Source organism: Engraulis encrasicolus, chromosome 7 (assembly GCF_034702125.1).
Source record: "Engraulis encrasicolus isolate BLACKSEA-1 chromosome 7, IST_EnEncr_1.0, whole genome shotgun sequence".
Lineage (NCBI taxonomy): Eukaryota > Metazoa > Chordata > Actinopteri > Clupeiformes > Engraulidae > Engraulis > Engraulis encrasicolus.
The window spans coordinates 45,296,671-45,310,874 of NC_085863.1; the positions used below are offsets into that span (position 1 = coordinate 45,296,671).

Consider the following 14,204-nt stretch of genomic DNA (forward strand, 5'->3'; position numbering starts at 1 on the left):
CAATAGACGTTTTCTCTTTTAATTACAGTATGTTTTGGTGGCACATTATGCCGAATGATGTGTTAGTAGTTTTTTGTTATTAGCCTTCTGTGTGGTTTCTTTGTGCCTCACAGCAATTCTTAACAGTCGTCATAAATCAAAAGGATTGAGTCACCAAAAATTAAAAAGTTATTTTGCTCCTTTTAATCTAATTCTGAAAATGAAATGTTTAAGTAGAAGCCCCAGTTATTTGTGGGAGTAAATTGGATTGTCACGGTCCTGTGCAAGGACATTAAAATAATCTAACTTCGCTATTAGTGTTTTTGACAGTTTTTACACGAGTTCAGTGGCGCTCTAAAATACCAACATAATTTAGGAAATAGATGTGTTTTTTAGCCTGTGCAGAGAGATGGCAAGCATTTATGATAGAGAGCCTCAAGATTAGCAGCTGACGCAGTGTGTGTGTGTGTGTCTGTGTGTGCTTTCGTGCATGCGTGTGTGTATGTGTGTGTTCGCGGGCACGCGTGTGCTTGCAGGCGTGTGCGTGCACGCATGTGCATGCGTGTGTTCGTATCTGTGTGTGAATCTCTTTCTGTCTGTCTGTCTCTGTGCCTTTGTGTCAAACACACTTTCTTCAGTGCGAGGTGCAGATGTCGTATGAGTGGGAAGTGCTTGGCAAAACGTGTTATTATCTCCCAAAAATGAACAGTGAAAAGAATGAAAAAAGAACATAATCAATGTGTGGTGTTGTCGGATTATTCACTCTTTGATCCACACCTGCATCACTGAAGACTTGTGCACGAGTTCTAGAAGCAATTCTGTGGGATACGCTGCATTTCAAATGAGCAGATGTTTTGAATTCTCTGCCATTTGCTTCTGCTAGAAGTTCTGGGCCATGTGAAATAAGTGTATTTTTTGCAAGTCATACATAGCTTGAGTCTCGCTAGACCTGGGGCGAGCTCCACTCATTGACATGGCTTGAACTACAAGCTTTTTGTTGCCCTTTTCACCAACAAATTTGTACGAAACCATTCTATATTTGTCTTTTAAAGAACAAATATGTGTTAGAGATTATAATGTAGTGTCGGATGACTCCTTGATTTGAGCCGCCAGTATTATCAATCACTTTGACAAATTCCACATGTGTGTGATGTGCATAAAGACACGCCCCACCCCCATTCTGTGCAGACCTTAGCAAGAGCAAGCTTACCAACTCATGCACATCAGAGGCCACTGTGGACCCCTGTAAATCTTTGGGGTCTTTGAATTGTTGTTCCTGTTCCACACAAAATTAGTGGCTCCCCTGTATACTTAGTCCTCTGTGTCTATGTCCTTTTTTCCACCATTGAAAATGTACTTAAATCCTCGAGGTCAATGTCGCCCATCGATAGTCTCCAGCCAACTCCGATGACTTTGAGCAACCAGCCGTTTAGAAAGTGATTGTTATACTTAGTCTTCCTGCAGCCATTTGAAAACCAGCTCTGATTGTATTATCAGGATCAACGGACCTTGTTCGCTTATTGCTTCAATGTTAGAGTGTCCGATGGTGTGTGTGTCTCGTAAGTTATAATGGTAGCCTTGCTTCCCACGCGCGTGTCTTTAGCATCGTGCCCCGTATCCCATCAGAAATATGTGGAGTGGTTATCTGTCACCGAGGCCTTTGATCAATATTTCATTTCCGTGATAGCGCAAGGGGGCTGTCTGGCCACTGCAGAAGGGAAATGGGATGTTGGGTTGGTGGCGGGTGTGTGTGTGTGTGTGTGTGTGTGTGTGTGTGTGTGTGTGTGTGTGTGTGTGTGTGTGTGTGTGTGTGTGTGTGTGTGTGTGTGTGTGTGTGTGTGTGTGTGTGTGTGTGTGTGTGTGTGTGTGTGTGTGTGTGTGTGAATTTCCACCTGACCCCTGGCCCCTTCGAACAGCCCATTTATCTCTCTTACCGTACTCTCACAGTCGTGATCTAATACACTGCGCTAACACACACGAGTTCATGCATTGATTCATAACGTTAACCATAGCTATATACTACATTACTTCACTGCAGCACACACACATGCACACACACACCCTCACACACACATGTATTTTAAATGAAATATGAGTATCCATGATATTCTCTGTAACCACATTATTTCTAATCTGTGGGAAGCATGTCTGAGAACACCACTTCCTTGGCTCCTCTTAACATCCTTATCTAATTTTAAAAAGTCTCTTTCTTGTTTCTTTTGCCTGTCTCTCTCGTGACTGCAGGTTGTTGGTTGGCAGTGCAGTGCATGTTAAGTGAGTTTAACATGAAATAGGTTTGACTGGCATCGGTTTCAATCTAGGGTGCGCTGAAACTCAGGGATAGTTGTTGTTTTCTTTGGGTGCACGACGTCATCCAGATAGGGTAGAAAAAAGACTGCACTGTCTTACTTGTTCGCTTTACTAAGACGTTCAATTTACATTTTCATTTACATTTTCAGTCCAAGTTACACAGACGTATATGGACCTGGAGCCGTCCTTGGTGTGTTAGGGTGTCATTGGCAAACAAAAGACGGGTACTGCGTGGCATGGGAGGCCATGGTCATAAGTGAACCGTATACACAAAGAATGCCTAGTACAGACCTCTTGTGATAGCACAGACATCATCAGCCAAGCAGTATTCAGTGTTGTCAAGGTTGAATTTTTACATTTTTGTATGGCGACCAGTGAAACAGAGCATGAATGGAAAAATCCACTTGAGGCAGACGGAATACTGATACCGTGCTGTGAACTATTTCAGAATGATACGTTCATGCATCACAGACAGACAAGACATGCAGACTGACAGAAAGCATAATGTGTCTATGCCTTCCTAAATTATTCCCACTTTGTTTTTCTATCTCTCCCTCTCGTGCTTTTTCAATTTCCATGTCAGATTCAACTTGCTTTTAACGACAGTTGAAGGACAGTTACCAAGGATCGAAGAATGAGAGATCACAGCATCCCTTTGCAATATATCAACCATCAATCTCTCTCTCTGTCTCTGTCTCTGTCTCTGTCTCTCTCTGTCTCTGTCTCTCTCTCTCTCTCTCTCTCTCTCTCTCTCTCTCTCTCTCTCCCTCCCTCACAGGCTGGAGTCGCCAACGCGTTCTCTGTTTCTGGAGGCTCCTAAGGGGGTTGACATCCATGCGGAGGCAGGGGACATCAAGGCCACATGCAGGAGTGACCTGCGCCTGCAGTCAGTAGACGGAGCGGTGAGTGAACACCAAGCATACGCTGGATACACACACACACACACACACACACACAGGCATGCATACACACACACACACGCACACGCACACGCACTCACACACGCACACACACACATAATCACACAGGCATGCACACAAACACTCATGTACACACCGGCACGCACGCACACACACACACACACACACACACACACACACACACACACACACACACACACACACACACACACACACACACACACACACACACACACACACAGTCACAAATACAACCACCCCCGAATACTTTTGTAATTATAAATCTATATCAAATATCAAACAAAAAAAAACCATGCTGTAACTTCACACTTCACTCTTCATCAGCGTAAGACAAAGGCGTGTATCATCTGACAGTGGCTGACAGCATAATGCAGACTACATTATTTTATTCTGACTGAACCAAGAAGGGAGGCAAATAACTTGACAACATTTCTGATAAATTGACCTTTTTACGAACTCTGTACAGCTTTTCATGTTAGCACAATATAGCATTCTTCTGACAGCGGAGAAAGCAATTCAAAGAGCTATTGATAAGAACATAATGATGATGATTTCAATTCTATCATGCCCTTTGCTTTTCTCTTTTCATTTGAATTTCTCGGAGCTCATCGTTATGGATTTTGTTAGGATTACAACACTCTGTATTGTTTACTCACTTGTGTGAGAAATGTCATCTTAGCGCCAGAGAAAAAGCCCCCCTGCTGTTTGAAATCATCTTTCAAAGCATCAAATGCCACATCATTAAAAATGTGGAGACAATCTTTAGAAACACTTCAAAAAACGGTCTGTATTGCTGGCAGAGACAAGAGCCAACATTTCTCAGTTAGTTTGGTAATGTGACTGCATGGTGGCTGTCAAAGGATGCCTAATCAAAGCTGAATTACACACCATCCAATCTGGTCGAGACACACACACACACATACACCCACACACACACACACACACACACACACACACACACACACACACACACACACACACACACACACACACACACACACACACACACACACACACACACACACACACGTATGCGCGAGCGCATACATGAACTCCCTTGTGCTCTCTTTTGCTTTTGCCCAACCCCCACCACCACCACACACACACACACAGAAGCAGAACAAAAAAGATGAAAGTGAGTGAGAAAGAAAGAAAGCAAGGAAGAAAGAACAGAACAGAACAGAACAGAACAGAACAGAACAGAACAGAACCAGACCAGAGCAGAAAGGAATAGAGAGAGAAACCAAGAGACAGATAGACCGAGACAGAGACTGAGCAGGATGGATGGAGGGCAGGCCGGGAGGGCCAGGGGTGATTTGGCCCATGTGGCCTGAGATGATGTACCTCTTGGGGCCTGCTGGGCTGTGCCAGCTCCCTTTCTGCCTCTGGTGCTCTTCCTCTCTGCAGGCAAACACCCCATCATCCCAGCCATGCTCTTCATCAGCTGCACTGCACTCCATGGGGAGGGTGTGTGTGTGTGTGTGTGTGTGTGTGTGTGTGTGTGTGTGTGTGTGTGTGTGTGTGTGTGTGTGTGTGTGTGTGTGTGTGTGTGCGTGCGTGCGTGCGTGCGTGCAGGAAAGTGTGCGTGTGACAAGAGGGAAAGAGAAAGGTGTGTGTGTGTGTGTGTGTGTGTGTGTGTGTGTGTGTGTGTGTGTGTGTGTGTGTGTGTGTGTGTGTGTGTGTGTGTGTGTGTGTGTGTGTGTGTGTGTGTGTGTGTGTGTGTGTGTGTGTGTGTGTGTGTGTGTGGTGCATCACTAGCAAGCATTAGTTGCCTTAGCACTACCTTTATAATTAGTCCTGAAGTTTTGCTCATCAGGGATCATACAGACAAAACTGTGAGTGTGTGTTTTTTGTATGTGTGTGTGTGTGTGTGTGTGTGTGCGTGTGTGTGTACATGTGTGTATGTTTTTGTGTGTGTCTGCTGGAGATGTGTTGAGGAGCAGATGTGTGCTGCAAGACGCGGTGCTCTTAAAAGCGTTCCAGGTCATCCGGCAGCAATGCCTCCCCAAGGTGGCTGGGAATGACTTGTCTACTTCGCTCATTTCCTGCCGTCCTCTCCTTTCCACTCTCTTTTCCTGTCCTCCCTTCCCCCTCCTCCCATCTCTTCTTGTCTCCTCTCCCCTCCTCTATCCTTTTTTTCCTCCTCTTCTTTCCTCTCTCCCAAGCTCTTTTCACAACTGCACTATCCTCTCCTCCTCTCAGTCATCCTTGATCTCGTGTAATGTCCTCTCCTCTCCTCTCGTTTCATCTCGTCTCGTCTGCTCTCTTCTCGTCTCTCTCCTCTCCTCTCCTCTCCTCTCCTCTCCTCTCCTGTCCTCTCCTTTCCTCTCCTCTCCTCTCCCTTGCTGTCATCTTGTCTCGTCTCCTATCCTCTCCCCTCCTCCCATCTCCTCTCCTCTCCTCTCCTCTCCTCTCCTCTCCTCTCCTCTCCTCTCCTCTCCTGTCCTCTCCTAACAGATAGAGAGAAACAACACAGAGAGTGAAACAAACAAGTGAGGGGTTTGCTGAACTGTTTGACTGACAACTTTCAACTGTCATCTGTCAACTACTACTTTTGATTCCCAGTGTTGTCTTGTGAGCTGCAGTGAGACTTTTCTTTAACCCGTTTCCAACATGGTGTAGAAGTGTGAGAATAAACCCTTGCATTTCAGCAAAATGTGCATTAGATCAATTGAAGAGAATACATGAATATAAACTGTTTTTCAGGTTATTGCACTTGTATTTCAATAGCCCTCTAGAATGTGTAGGGCATTTTTGCACTTGTATCTAACCATGCCTTCATAATGCTAGACATGACATTATCCAGAGCTACATATGTTCTCCCTCATATCCTTTTCCATAGCACAAACACAGAGCTGTATCTTTGAGCCATTGAGACTAGTCTTTGCATTCTGTTGAACTGTTAGCTAGTATTTCAAAATGTGCATTAAATCCATTGAAGAGAATACACAACTACAAAACATTTTTTCAGCTATCAAACACAAGCAGGTAATTGGAGTGCTTCTGGGTCTTCACCTTTTTTCCTTGGTGCTCATCAGTGTAGGGGCTCTCAAACTTAGTCCAGGAAGACAGATGCTGAGGCACTCAAGGTTGCATTTTTTTTACTTTTGTATTTGGTTACAATGTAAAAATACATTTTTTGTGTGTTGTTTGTGTATTGTAGAACATTATAGCCCTCTAGAATGTGTGTTTTTTTGTAAATGCCACTTGTATCTAACCATGCCTTCAATGCTAGACATGACATTCACATTTCACAAGAGCTCCATAAGTTCTCCCTCAGATCCTTTTCCATCACATAACCACGGAGCTGTATCTCTGAGCCATTGAGACTTGAGTCTTTGCATTCTTTTGGACTGTTGTAGTAATAAACTATAAAAAGTGCATACTTCACCTAAGCAATAGAATAAGAGTGGGAGCTAGGTTTTCAGGCTCAGTTCTTACTTAGCCTTCAGCTTCCTGCCTGCGGCCAAACCATATCCCCTTGAGAATATCCGTGAACAACCTTGTGTTGCATTGCTTTTATAAAGCAGCTCTACTGCCAGCACTATTGTATTACAGATCTATTTTTGTTATTCATTTTAGTTGATAGATACATGATTTAATTCATTTATTTGTTTCTCTTTTCAATTTTCTGTCTTTTTGTTTTTTCGTACACTCTTGCTCCTCAAAATAATTCCTGATGGTTCCTGTGGTTGTGATGGAATAGGGTCCATTCACACACAGTGATTAGCATATTCACCTGTATTGTGCTGTGATGAATAGGATGCATCTTGAACAACTGAAAACGGTTCATTAAATAGTTTGGCTGGAGTGGTGCAACTGTTGAATAGATTCTAATGAAATAATAAAATCTCCTCCTTTCTCTTTTTTTCTCTCCTCTAATGTCCTCCCCACTCCTCCCATCTTCTCTCCTCTCCTCTCCATTCTCCTCCTCTCCTCTTCTCACCTTTCCTCTTTTCAACTTGTGCGTCGAAGATCATTCTTAAGGGCCGTACACACACGTCGCTACTAGTTACTCGCTCAGGGAATGAATTCAATGTGTTCCAGCGAGATGAGCAAGCGAGTAGGCGAGTACTGTACAAGCGATGCGATGTGGGCGGATCTCAAGTTGAAAACATTTTTTTAACTTAGAGCGTGGCGAGTAAGGGAGTAACCAATTGGAAAGCAGAGTTCGGTACTTCTCGCCTGTACATTGTACAGAGTAACTGTACACAGTTAAAGCCGCAGGAACTTTCAGCGAACGTTCCGTGAGAGTGGCGAGTAGGCGAGCAAGCGAGAAGCTAGTAATGTGTGTGTACATACGTAGCTTGTGTTAGTTAAAATGGCTCTCCTCTTTCTTGTGTTTTCCCCTCTCCTCTCATCTCCTCTCCTCTCCTCTCCTCTACTTGTGGTGTAGACCATATTCCTTTCACAATTCAACAGTTAAAAAGAATAATTTCACAATTTAAACAATCTCCTACTTTCTTGTATTTTCTCTCCTCTCCTCTCCTCCCCTGATCTTGCTCCACAGATCGTCCTGGACTCCAAGAAGATCAAGCTCCCGCGGCTGCCCAAGGGCCAGGCCTCCTCCACCCCCAGCAGACAGACTGTGTACGAGGTGTGCGTGTGCTCCAACGGCATCCTCTTCCTGTCCCAGGCAGGCACGGGCACCACGTGTCAGATGAGCAACCACGTCTGCATCTAGGATCTGGCTCTCACTGGGATTGCTTACATAGGAGTGACACACTGCTACAGTAAACAGACTCACCACTGTTGTATGCATAGATGCACATATGGCCACACATAGACATACTCAAACAAACAAACAGGCATTCACACACACCTTCACACACACACACACACACACACACACACACACACACACACACACACACACACACACACACACACACACACACACACACACGAACATGCACACACAAACATATACAACACTTACACATAATTACAAAAATCACGTTGAAAGATACATGAGGAGACATAATGACAGACACGCTCACGCACGCACGCACACACACACACACACACACACACACACACACACACACACACACACACACACACACACACACACACACACACACACACACACACACACACACCAACACACGGAAGTGAATACAAACAAACTTAACGAGGAACTTTATAACATCCCCATCAGAGACCTGTAGCAGAGGGGAATATTTTTATCCATTGCCCTGAAGACTGGGGTTTATAAAGGAACAGGTCTCCCAAACTACAGCCCCGAACCCTACACGTGACGTCCACATCCCACTTCAACAAAACATCATCCCACTTCTACACATCCCACCACTATAAACACACACCTGCGTATGATGTTGTGCCAGCGAACCTTGACCCAACACAGACTTAACATCTCTCACAATACACCACACGTCACAACCGGACATACAGCCCATTTCCCACAATGCACTGTAACACACACCCTCAACCGGCCATAGAGAACTTCTGAATTTTTGAATTTCCTACATTTCCCACAATGCATTGGTACAGTATTGAGCACCTTGCACAAGACACACCACTGTCGGAGGTGCTGCTTGGTTTTACCTGTTTGTGTTTTTTTTCGCTCTTTTGCTCGTCATGTTTTGTACACGTTTTCGCCTTCGATTCCGAGTGACAACACTTGATTCTGCTCACATCTCCCTGCTGCGGAAAAGTCCTTTTTTTAAAAAAAAAACAATAAAGAAACAAACTATGGAACAAACAAACAAACAAACAAACAAACAAACAGACAAACAGCATCAGCACATAAAAAGAGACCCATAGCGAAGGAGTAAAGGATAGAGAGAGAACAAGATGTTGATGTGATGTTGTGGTGAAAAGCTCCATGGATACCTGTGGACATTGAACTCTCTCTTTCTCTGACTTGGACAAAACAGACCCTTCCCACCACACAGACAGTAAAACGCACACGCGCGCACACACACACCCACATCACACACAAACACACGAACGCACACACACCCACACACACACCCTGCAGCCCCCACAAGAGGACTAGCGTCTGTGCCTTATCTGTCGTGCTCTTGAGGCAAAGGAGAAGCAAATCCCACTGACTCTCTGTTCAGTTTTTTTGACAAAAGAAAAAGAAAATGATAAAACAAAAGAAAAAGAAAAAAGGAGTGCATTTTATTTTTTATTTATTGTGCTCTGGTCTTTGAGTATGTTTATGTATCCTTTCAAGAGGAAACTGTGTGTGTATAGCTGTCTGGAATTTGATTGGTCTGTAATGCCACCTTAGCAGGTCTCTTGCCCTTTCTGATTTGTTGGCAAACCAGTTGAAATACAGCCATAGCATAATCATACAACATGCCATGTTCATAGCTTCACATGTCGGTCACTATTCATTATAAACTGCAGGTAATATTGAACCGGTATACTAACAATGTTTCTTGGGTTGATTTCCACCAGCTGAGACCTGGCCTGACTTTTGGCTGAAGTCTGCAGCATCCCTCTCAGATCTGATTCATATTTGGCAAAGGCAAAATTCTGAATTTCCTCAGACCAGGTTACCATTTGAGAAAAATATGTTTTGGTTCTGGATTAAGGAAAGGTTGTGGATTTTTTAAGTCTGCCAAATGTATTCAAATACGTAAATGTAGGAAGGTTTTCTGTACTTCAGTGCAACTCTCACCTCAAAAACCTTCCTATATCTGCTAACCTTTCTAAAGTAATCAGAAGAGCGCCATCATCACCTTTGCTCAAAGTTCAGCTGACCTTTTTGCAGTCTTTTTACATTGTAAAGAAGTGATGGAAGATGATGGAAGAGTTTTCTTTTTTTTACTTTTGTATTATACACATCGCTCTCCACACTCCATTACTACTCAGTCCCTCTATGTCTTTCGCTACCCTTTCCCGTCTTCTTGCTCTTTCTTTACTGTACCTTTCTCAGTGTTTTAGCCCTTTGAAATGATAAAGTCATCCAGCACAAAGATGTCGTCGTCTCTCGCTTCAAATGTCAGCTGCTCTCCTCTCCCCAGTCAGGTCTCAGTCTTTTTCCTGAAGTCTTCTGTGCTTTACAAGATCTGAGCTTTCAGTTCCGGGTCTGCACCACAGCAGGCCTACTGAAGGAACATGGTGTGGAGCAGCCATGTTTGAAAGAGTAAAAGTCCAGGCTACAAGTGTCATTCAGCAAAAAAAAGAAAAATTGAGGTCCTGCACGGTTTTCCTAGTTCAGTGCTGTTCACAATCTGTTCAAATACAGATCCGAAACAGCCCACCAGAGAACAGTTCTATAATTGGCAATGTAGTCAAATAAGAGACATCCTCTGCGCTGAACGGCAACTAGCAACTAGCATAGTTCGATGGTAGAATGTAAACCTCCCTCCCGAAGCGTCATACAGATGCGGGAGCGTTGAGCTATTGGTCTGGACCTTTAGCTCAGTGCGATCGTATGTGTTCCAATTCAAGGGGGTTACTGTGATTGGGAGGTTGTGAGTTCGAGCTTCAAGAGCGGAAGGCATTAGTTAGACGTGGGGCGGGTTTCTCGAAACCTTAGTTGCTAACCATGTTAGCTACTTTGTTGTTTGCAATGCAATTTGGCATTGGCAACTACCCAAGTTGCTAACTGGCTAACAACTACGCTTTCCAGAAATGCACCCCTGGACTATAAATCATCCTAAAAAAGTTTTGTCATGCTTTGGTTATTGTAGTATGTGTGCCCTCTTGTGGTTTACTCACTAACCCCCACCTTTGAGTCCATGTTCACTTGGTCTAGTTCATATCAATCAGGAACCATAATAAGCCAGATAGAAGAGTGCAGAGTTTCAACACGGCCATGTCTGAATTTGAACAGGCCTGTGTCTCTTCGTTTCAAGGCAGAAGTTAAGATGAGACGGCCTGTTAACTGCATGAGACATAAATTGGGCCCCTGGTTTTGCTTTGGTTAAATTTTTTAAATCAACCAGGATAACACTGACATCAAACTTTCATATCAGCATGCATTAGTGATACAGTAGAGACTGTGAAAAGTTAATTCTCCCTTGAACTCTGTCAAACTTGCAACTCACCGCTTTCATGAAAACACAATGATTTGGCCTTTGTTTTTCTATGCTCATTGTTCTTTGAGGTGACAAGACAGACACATACACAGACATGCGGAAGCTACACACCCCACGGAGGAGTATCATCTGATCTATTTAGCACTGGTCCTGTAAGAATAAAAGTTTAATAAAAATAACAATTATTTTGAAAGAAAAGAAAATCAGCAGATGATATACCCCCATCCTGGGACAGGGCTACAGTAGTCGTGATTCAAAGGTGAATGATGCAGAGCAAGCCATCTGTGAGTGTTGCATATGAGTGGATTTGCTGTGTTGCTACATATATATTTTTTTGTTTTCGTTGTGGATATGAGAAGATGGTTGTTGTTATTGTTACTATGATTATTCTTGATGTAACTGATCACAGTATGTTTATATTTTGTTGCCTCACCTGTTACCCAAATTGAAAAACAAAATCAATTACATTTTTTTTCAGAGAAATCCCATTGCATTGCACTTTGAATGCTGAATCCAGAGGATATTACCCATAAGGCTAGGGAAGTCGACAGGGGAGGGTAAATGAGTCTGTTATCCCAGGCCCAGGGAGAGAGGGGGGCCCAGAATGGGGTCCATTTTGCATTGTATGTATAGGGTTTGGGGCCCTATAAGATGACTTTATGCCGGCCCCAGCCAAACCTGTCAACAGCCCTGTCTGAATATGACATTGGTGTGACTCAGAGTAAAAAGCTTTGCTTCATTGCTGACAAATGGGTTGAAACTACCAGCAAATAAAGAGGAAATGAGTCATTACGTTGCCTGTTGCCAGCTCATGTCTGTCTTGCGGTCTCTATAAAATGTTCAAGAGAATCAAAAAAGGGCACATATAACATCAAAACAACATGAAGTGAAACATGATACATTGTATCGTCAAGGGCAATGAACAGAGGAAACTAACAAAATCACAAATAAAATGCAAACAATGCAGGGCAATTTGTCCACTGATTCATATCTGGAAGTAATTGTTTATGTAGCATTTAAAAATACAAACTCTGCATGGTAAACTCTCTGCAATTGGAGGAACAGATGTGTTTATTTTGTCCTGTTCATTTCTACCAGGCCCTCAAAAAGCAGTGTTTCACTGTAAAAATGTGAAGGTTTCTCATGGAACCCCTAGCTGATGTGTGGAGGAACCCCAAAGGTTAACCTAAAACTTATTGGAAGAACCCCAAGGTTCCCCAAAAATCTTAGGCGTTCTTCAACTGTGGCGAGTTTAGGTGATGTTCAGTTTGCCACTGTGGTTGAACCCCTAATGTTTCTCTTCGGAACCTTTTTTAGAAAGCCTTGGAGTTCTTCAACGGTTCGTCAGAGAACCTGTAATGGTTCTCACAGAGTCAACTAGTTCTTTGAGGAACTTGTAATTGTTTTACAGTGAGTACATTAACCCTAAGCGGTTTTCTAATAGAAGAGTCAAAGACTTACAACTTTAACTGGGTTAATTATTACATCATCGTTGGAATACAGGAAGCCAGTCCTGACAAATCCACACTTCACACCATGATGTTTGTTTTTATTACATTGTTAATGCCTCCGTCCATTAACACAGATTTGAAGTTGAAATTTTATTCCATAAAAGCAGGACTTTGTGAAATAATGTTGCATTAATCTGTTTTTTATTTAATTATTGTTTTTTTCTTTGTGCATAATCATTTTTTGAGTGCAAATAAAACTGCTTTCTGACTGATTTCCTGGTTATTGTAAAATGAAAGATTTTAGACCTCTGATGTTTATTTTTGTATGTATGCTTTTATGCTGAGTTCACTAAAATGTGTGACATAATTGGAGAGGTGCACAATTTGTCTCGGAATACATTGACCGTGTGGCTTTCTCCCTATTTCTCTCTTTCCCTCGCTCTCTCTCTCTCTCTCTCTCTCTCTCACACACACACACACACACACACACACACGCACACACACACACACACACACACACACACACACACACACACACACACACACACACACACACACACACACACACACCCTCTCCCTCTCTCGGTTACAATGCTACATACACTACAAATAACATCTTGTCCTCTTCCCTCTCGCACTAACTCCCCACGCACTGTTCTTTTTGTCCCAAATGGCCTCTCTTAGCCCCAGTCAGGCACCACTCTCTCCTGCCACGCTGACAACACACATTCGCAACGGTCTCCTGGCCCTTTTGGACCTTCATGCTCATATAGTCGCAATGCTCTTTTGCCCACAATGTCCCCTTCTTCCCCCTGGCCCCACACTCCCCCTATAGCTGCCGCTGACAGCTGTCAGGTCCAGGACACAGTCACCTGAGAGGGCCCTCGTCCCCATGCAATGTAATCAGGGCTGCTGACAGCTTGGACTGGGCCCGGGACGAAGACATCTGTAAGGGCCCCAAACCCAATCAGTACAATGCAATGAGGATCCAATTCTTGGCCCACTCTAAGTGGGCCCGGGACAAGTGACCCCTTTGAACCCCCCTGGTCTCAGCACATCTTACCTGTTTGACCCTGCCTGTCAGCTTCCCTGCAGTGTTCCTCCGTCGGACCTGCTGCAGGTACAGTGAGTCCAATATGTATTTGATCCCTTGCTGATTTTGTTGGTTTGCCTACTAACAAAGACATGATCAGTCAATAAATGTTATGATAATATGTATTCTAATATGGAGAGACAGAATATCAAAAAGAAAATCCAGAAATTAACTTAAGAGAATAGGCTATATATTAATTTATTTCCATTTCATCGAGCAAAATAAGTATTTGATCCCCTGCCAACTGATTACAGTTCCGGGCCCACAGACCAGATGGTCACTTCCGATCAACTTGTCATCTGAATTAAAGACACCTGTACATACTAACATGCATAAAAGACACATTGAATCAGCAGAATCAGTCCATAGTATGAGTGAATCAGTCACACTCCAACCTCACCAGCATGGG

At 43.5% G+C, this 14,204-nt stretch overlaps 1 protein-coding gene across 1 annotated transcript in view; it reads left to right on the forward strand.

The window, feature by feature from the left end:
• Positions 1-13,121, forward strand: part of sgcd (sarcoglycan, delta (dystrophin-associated glycoprotein)) — a 157,385-nt gene extending 144,264 nt beyond the window's left edge. The window contains exons 7-8 of the mRNA XM_063203661.1: positions 3,068-3,191; positions 7,741-13,121. Of these exons, the coding sequence (XP_063059731.1) occupies positions 3,068-3,191; positions 7,741-7,914 (298 nt within the window). The 3' untranslated portion in view covers positions 7,915-13,121. The remainder of the gene's footprint in view (positions 1-3,067; positions 3,192-7,740) is intronic.
• Positions 13,122-14,204: the final 1,083 nt, after the last annotated feature.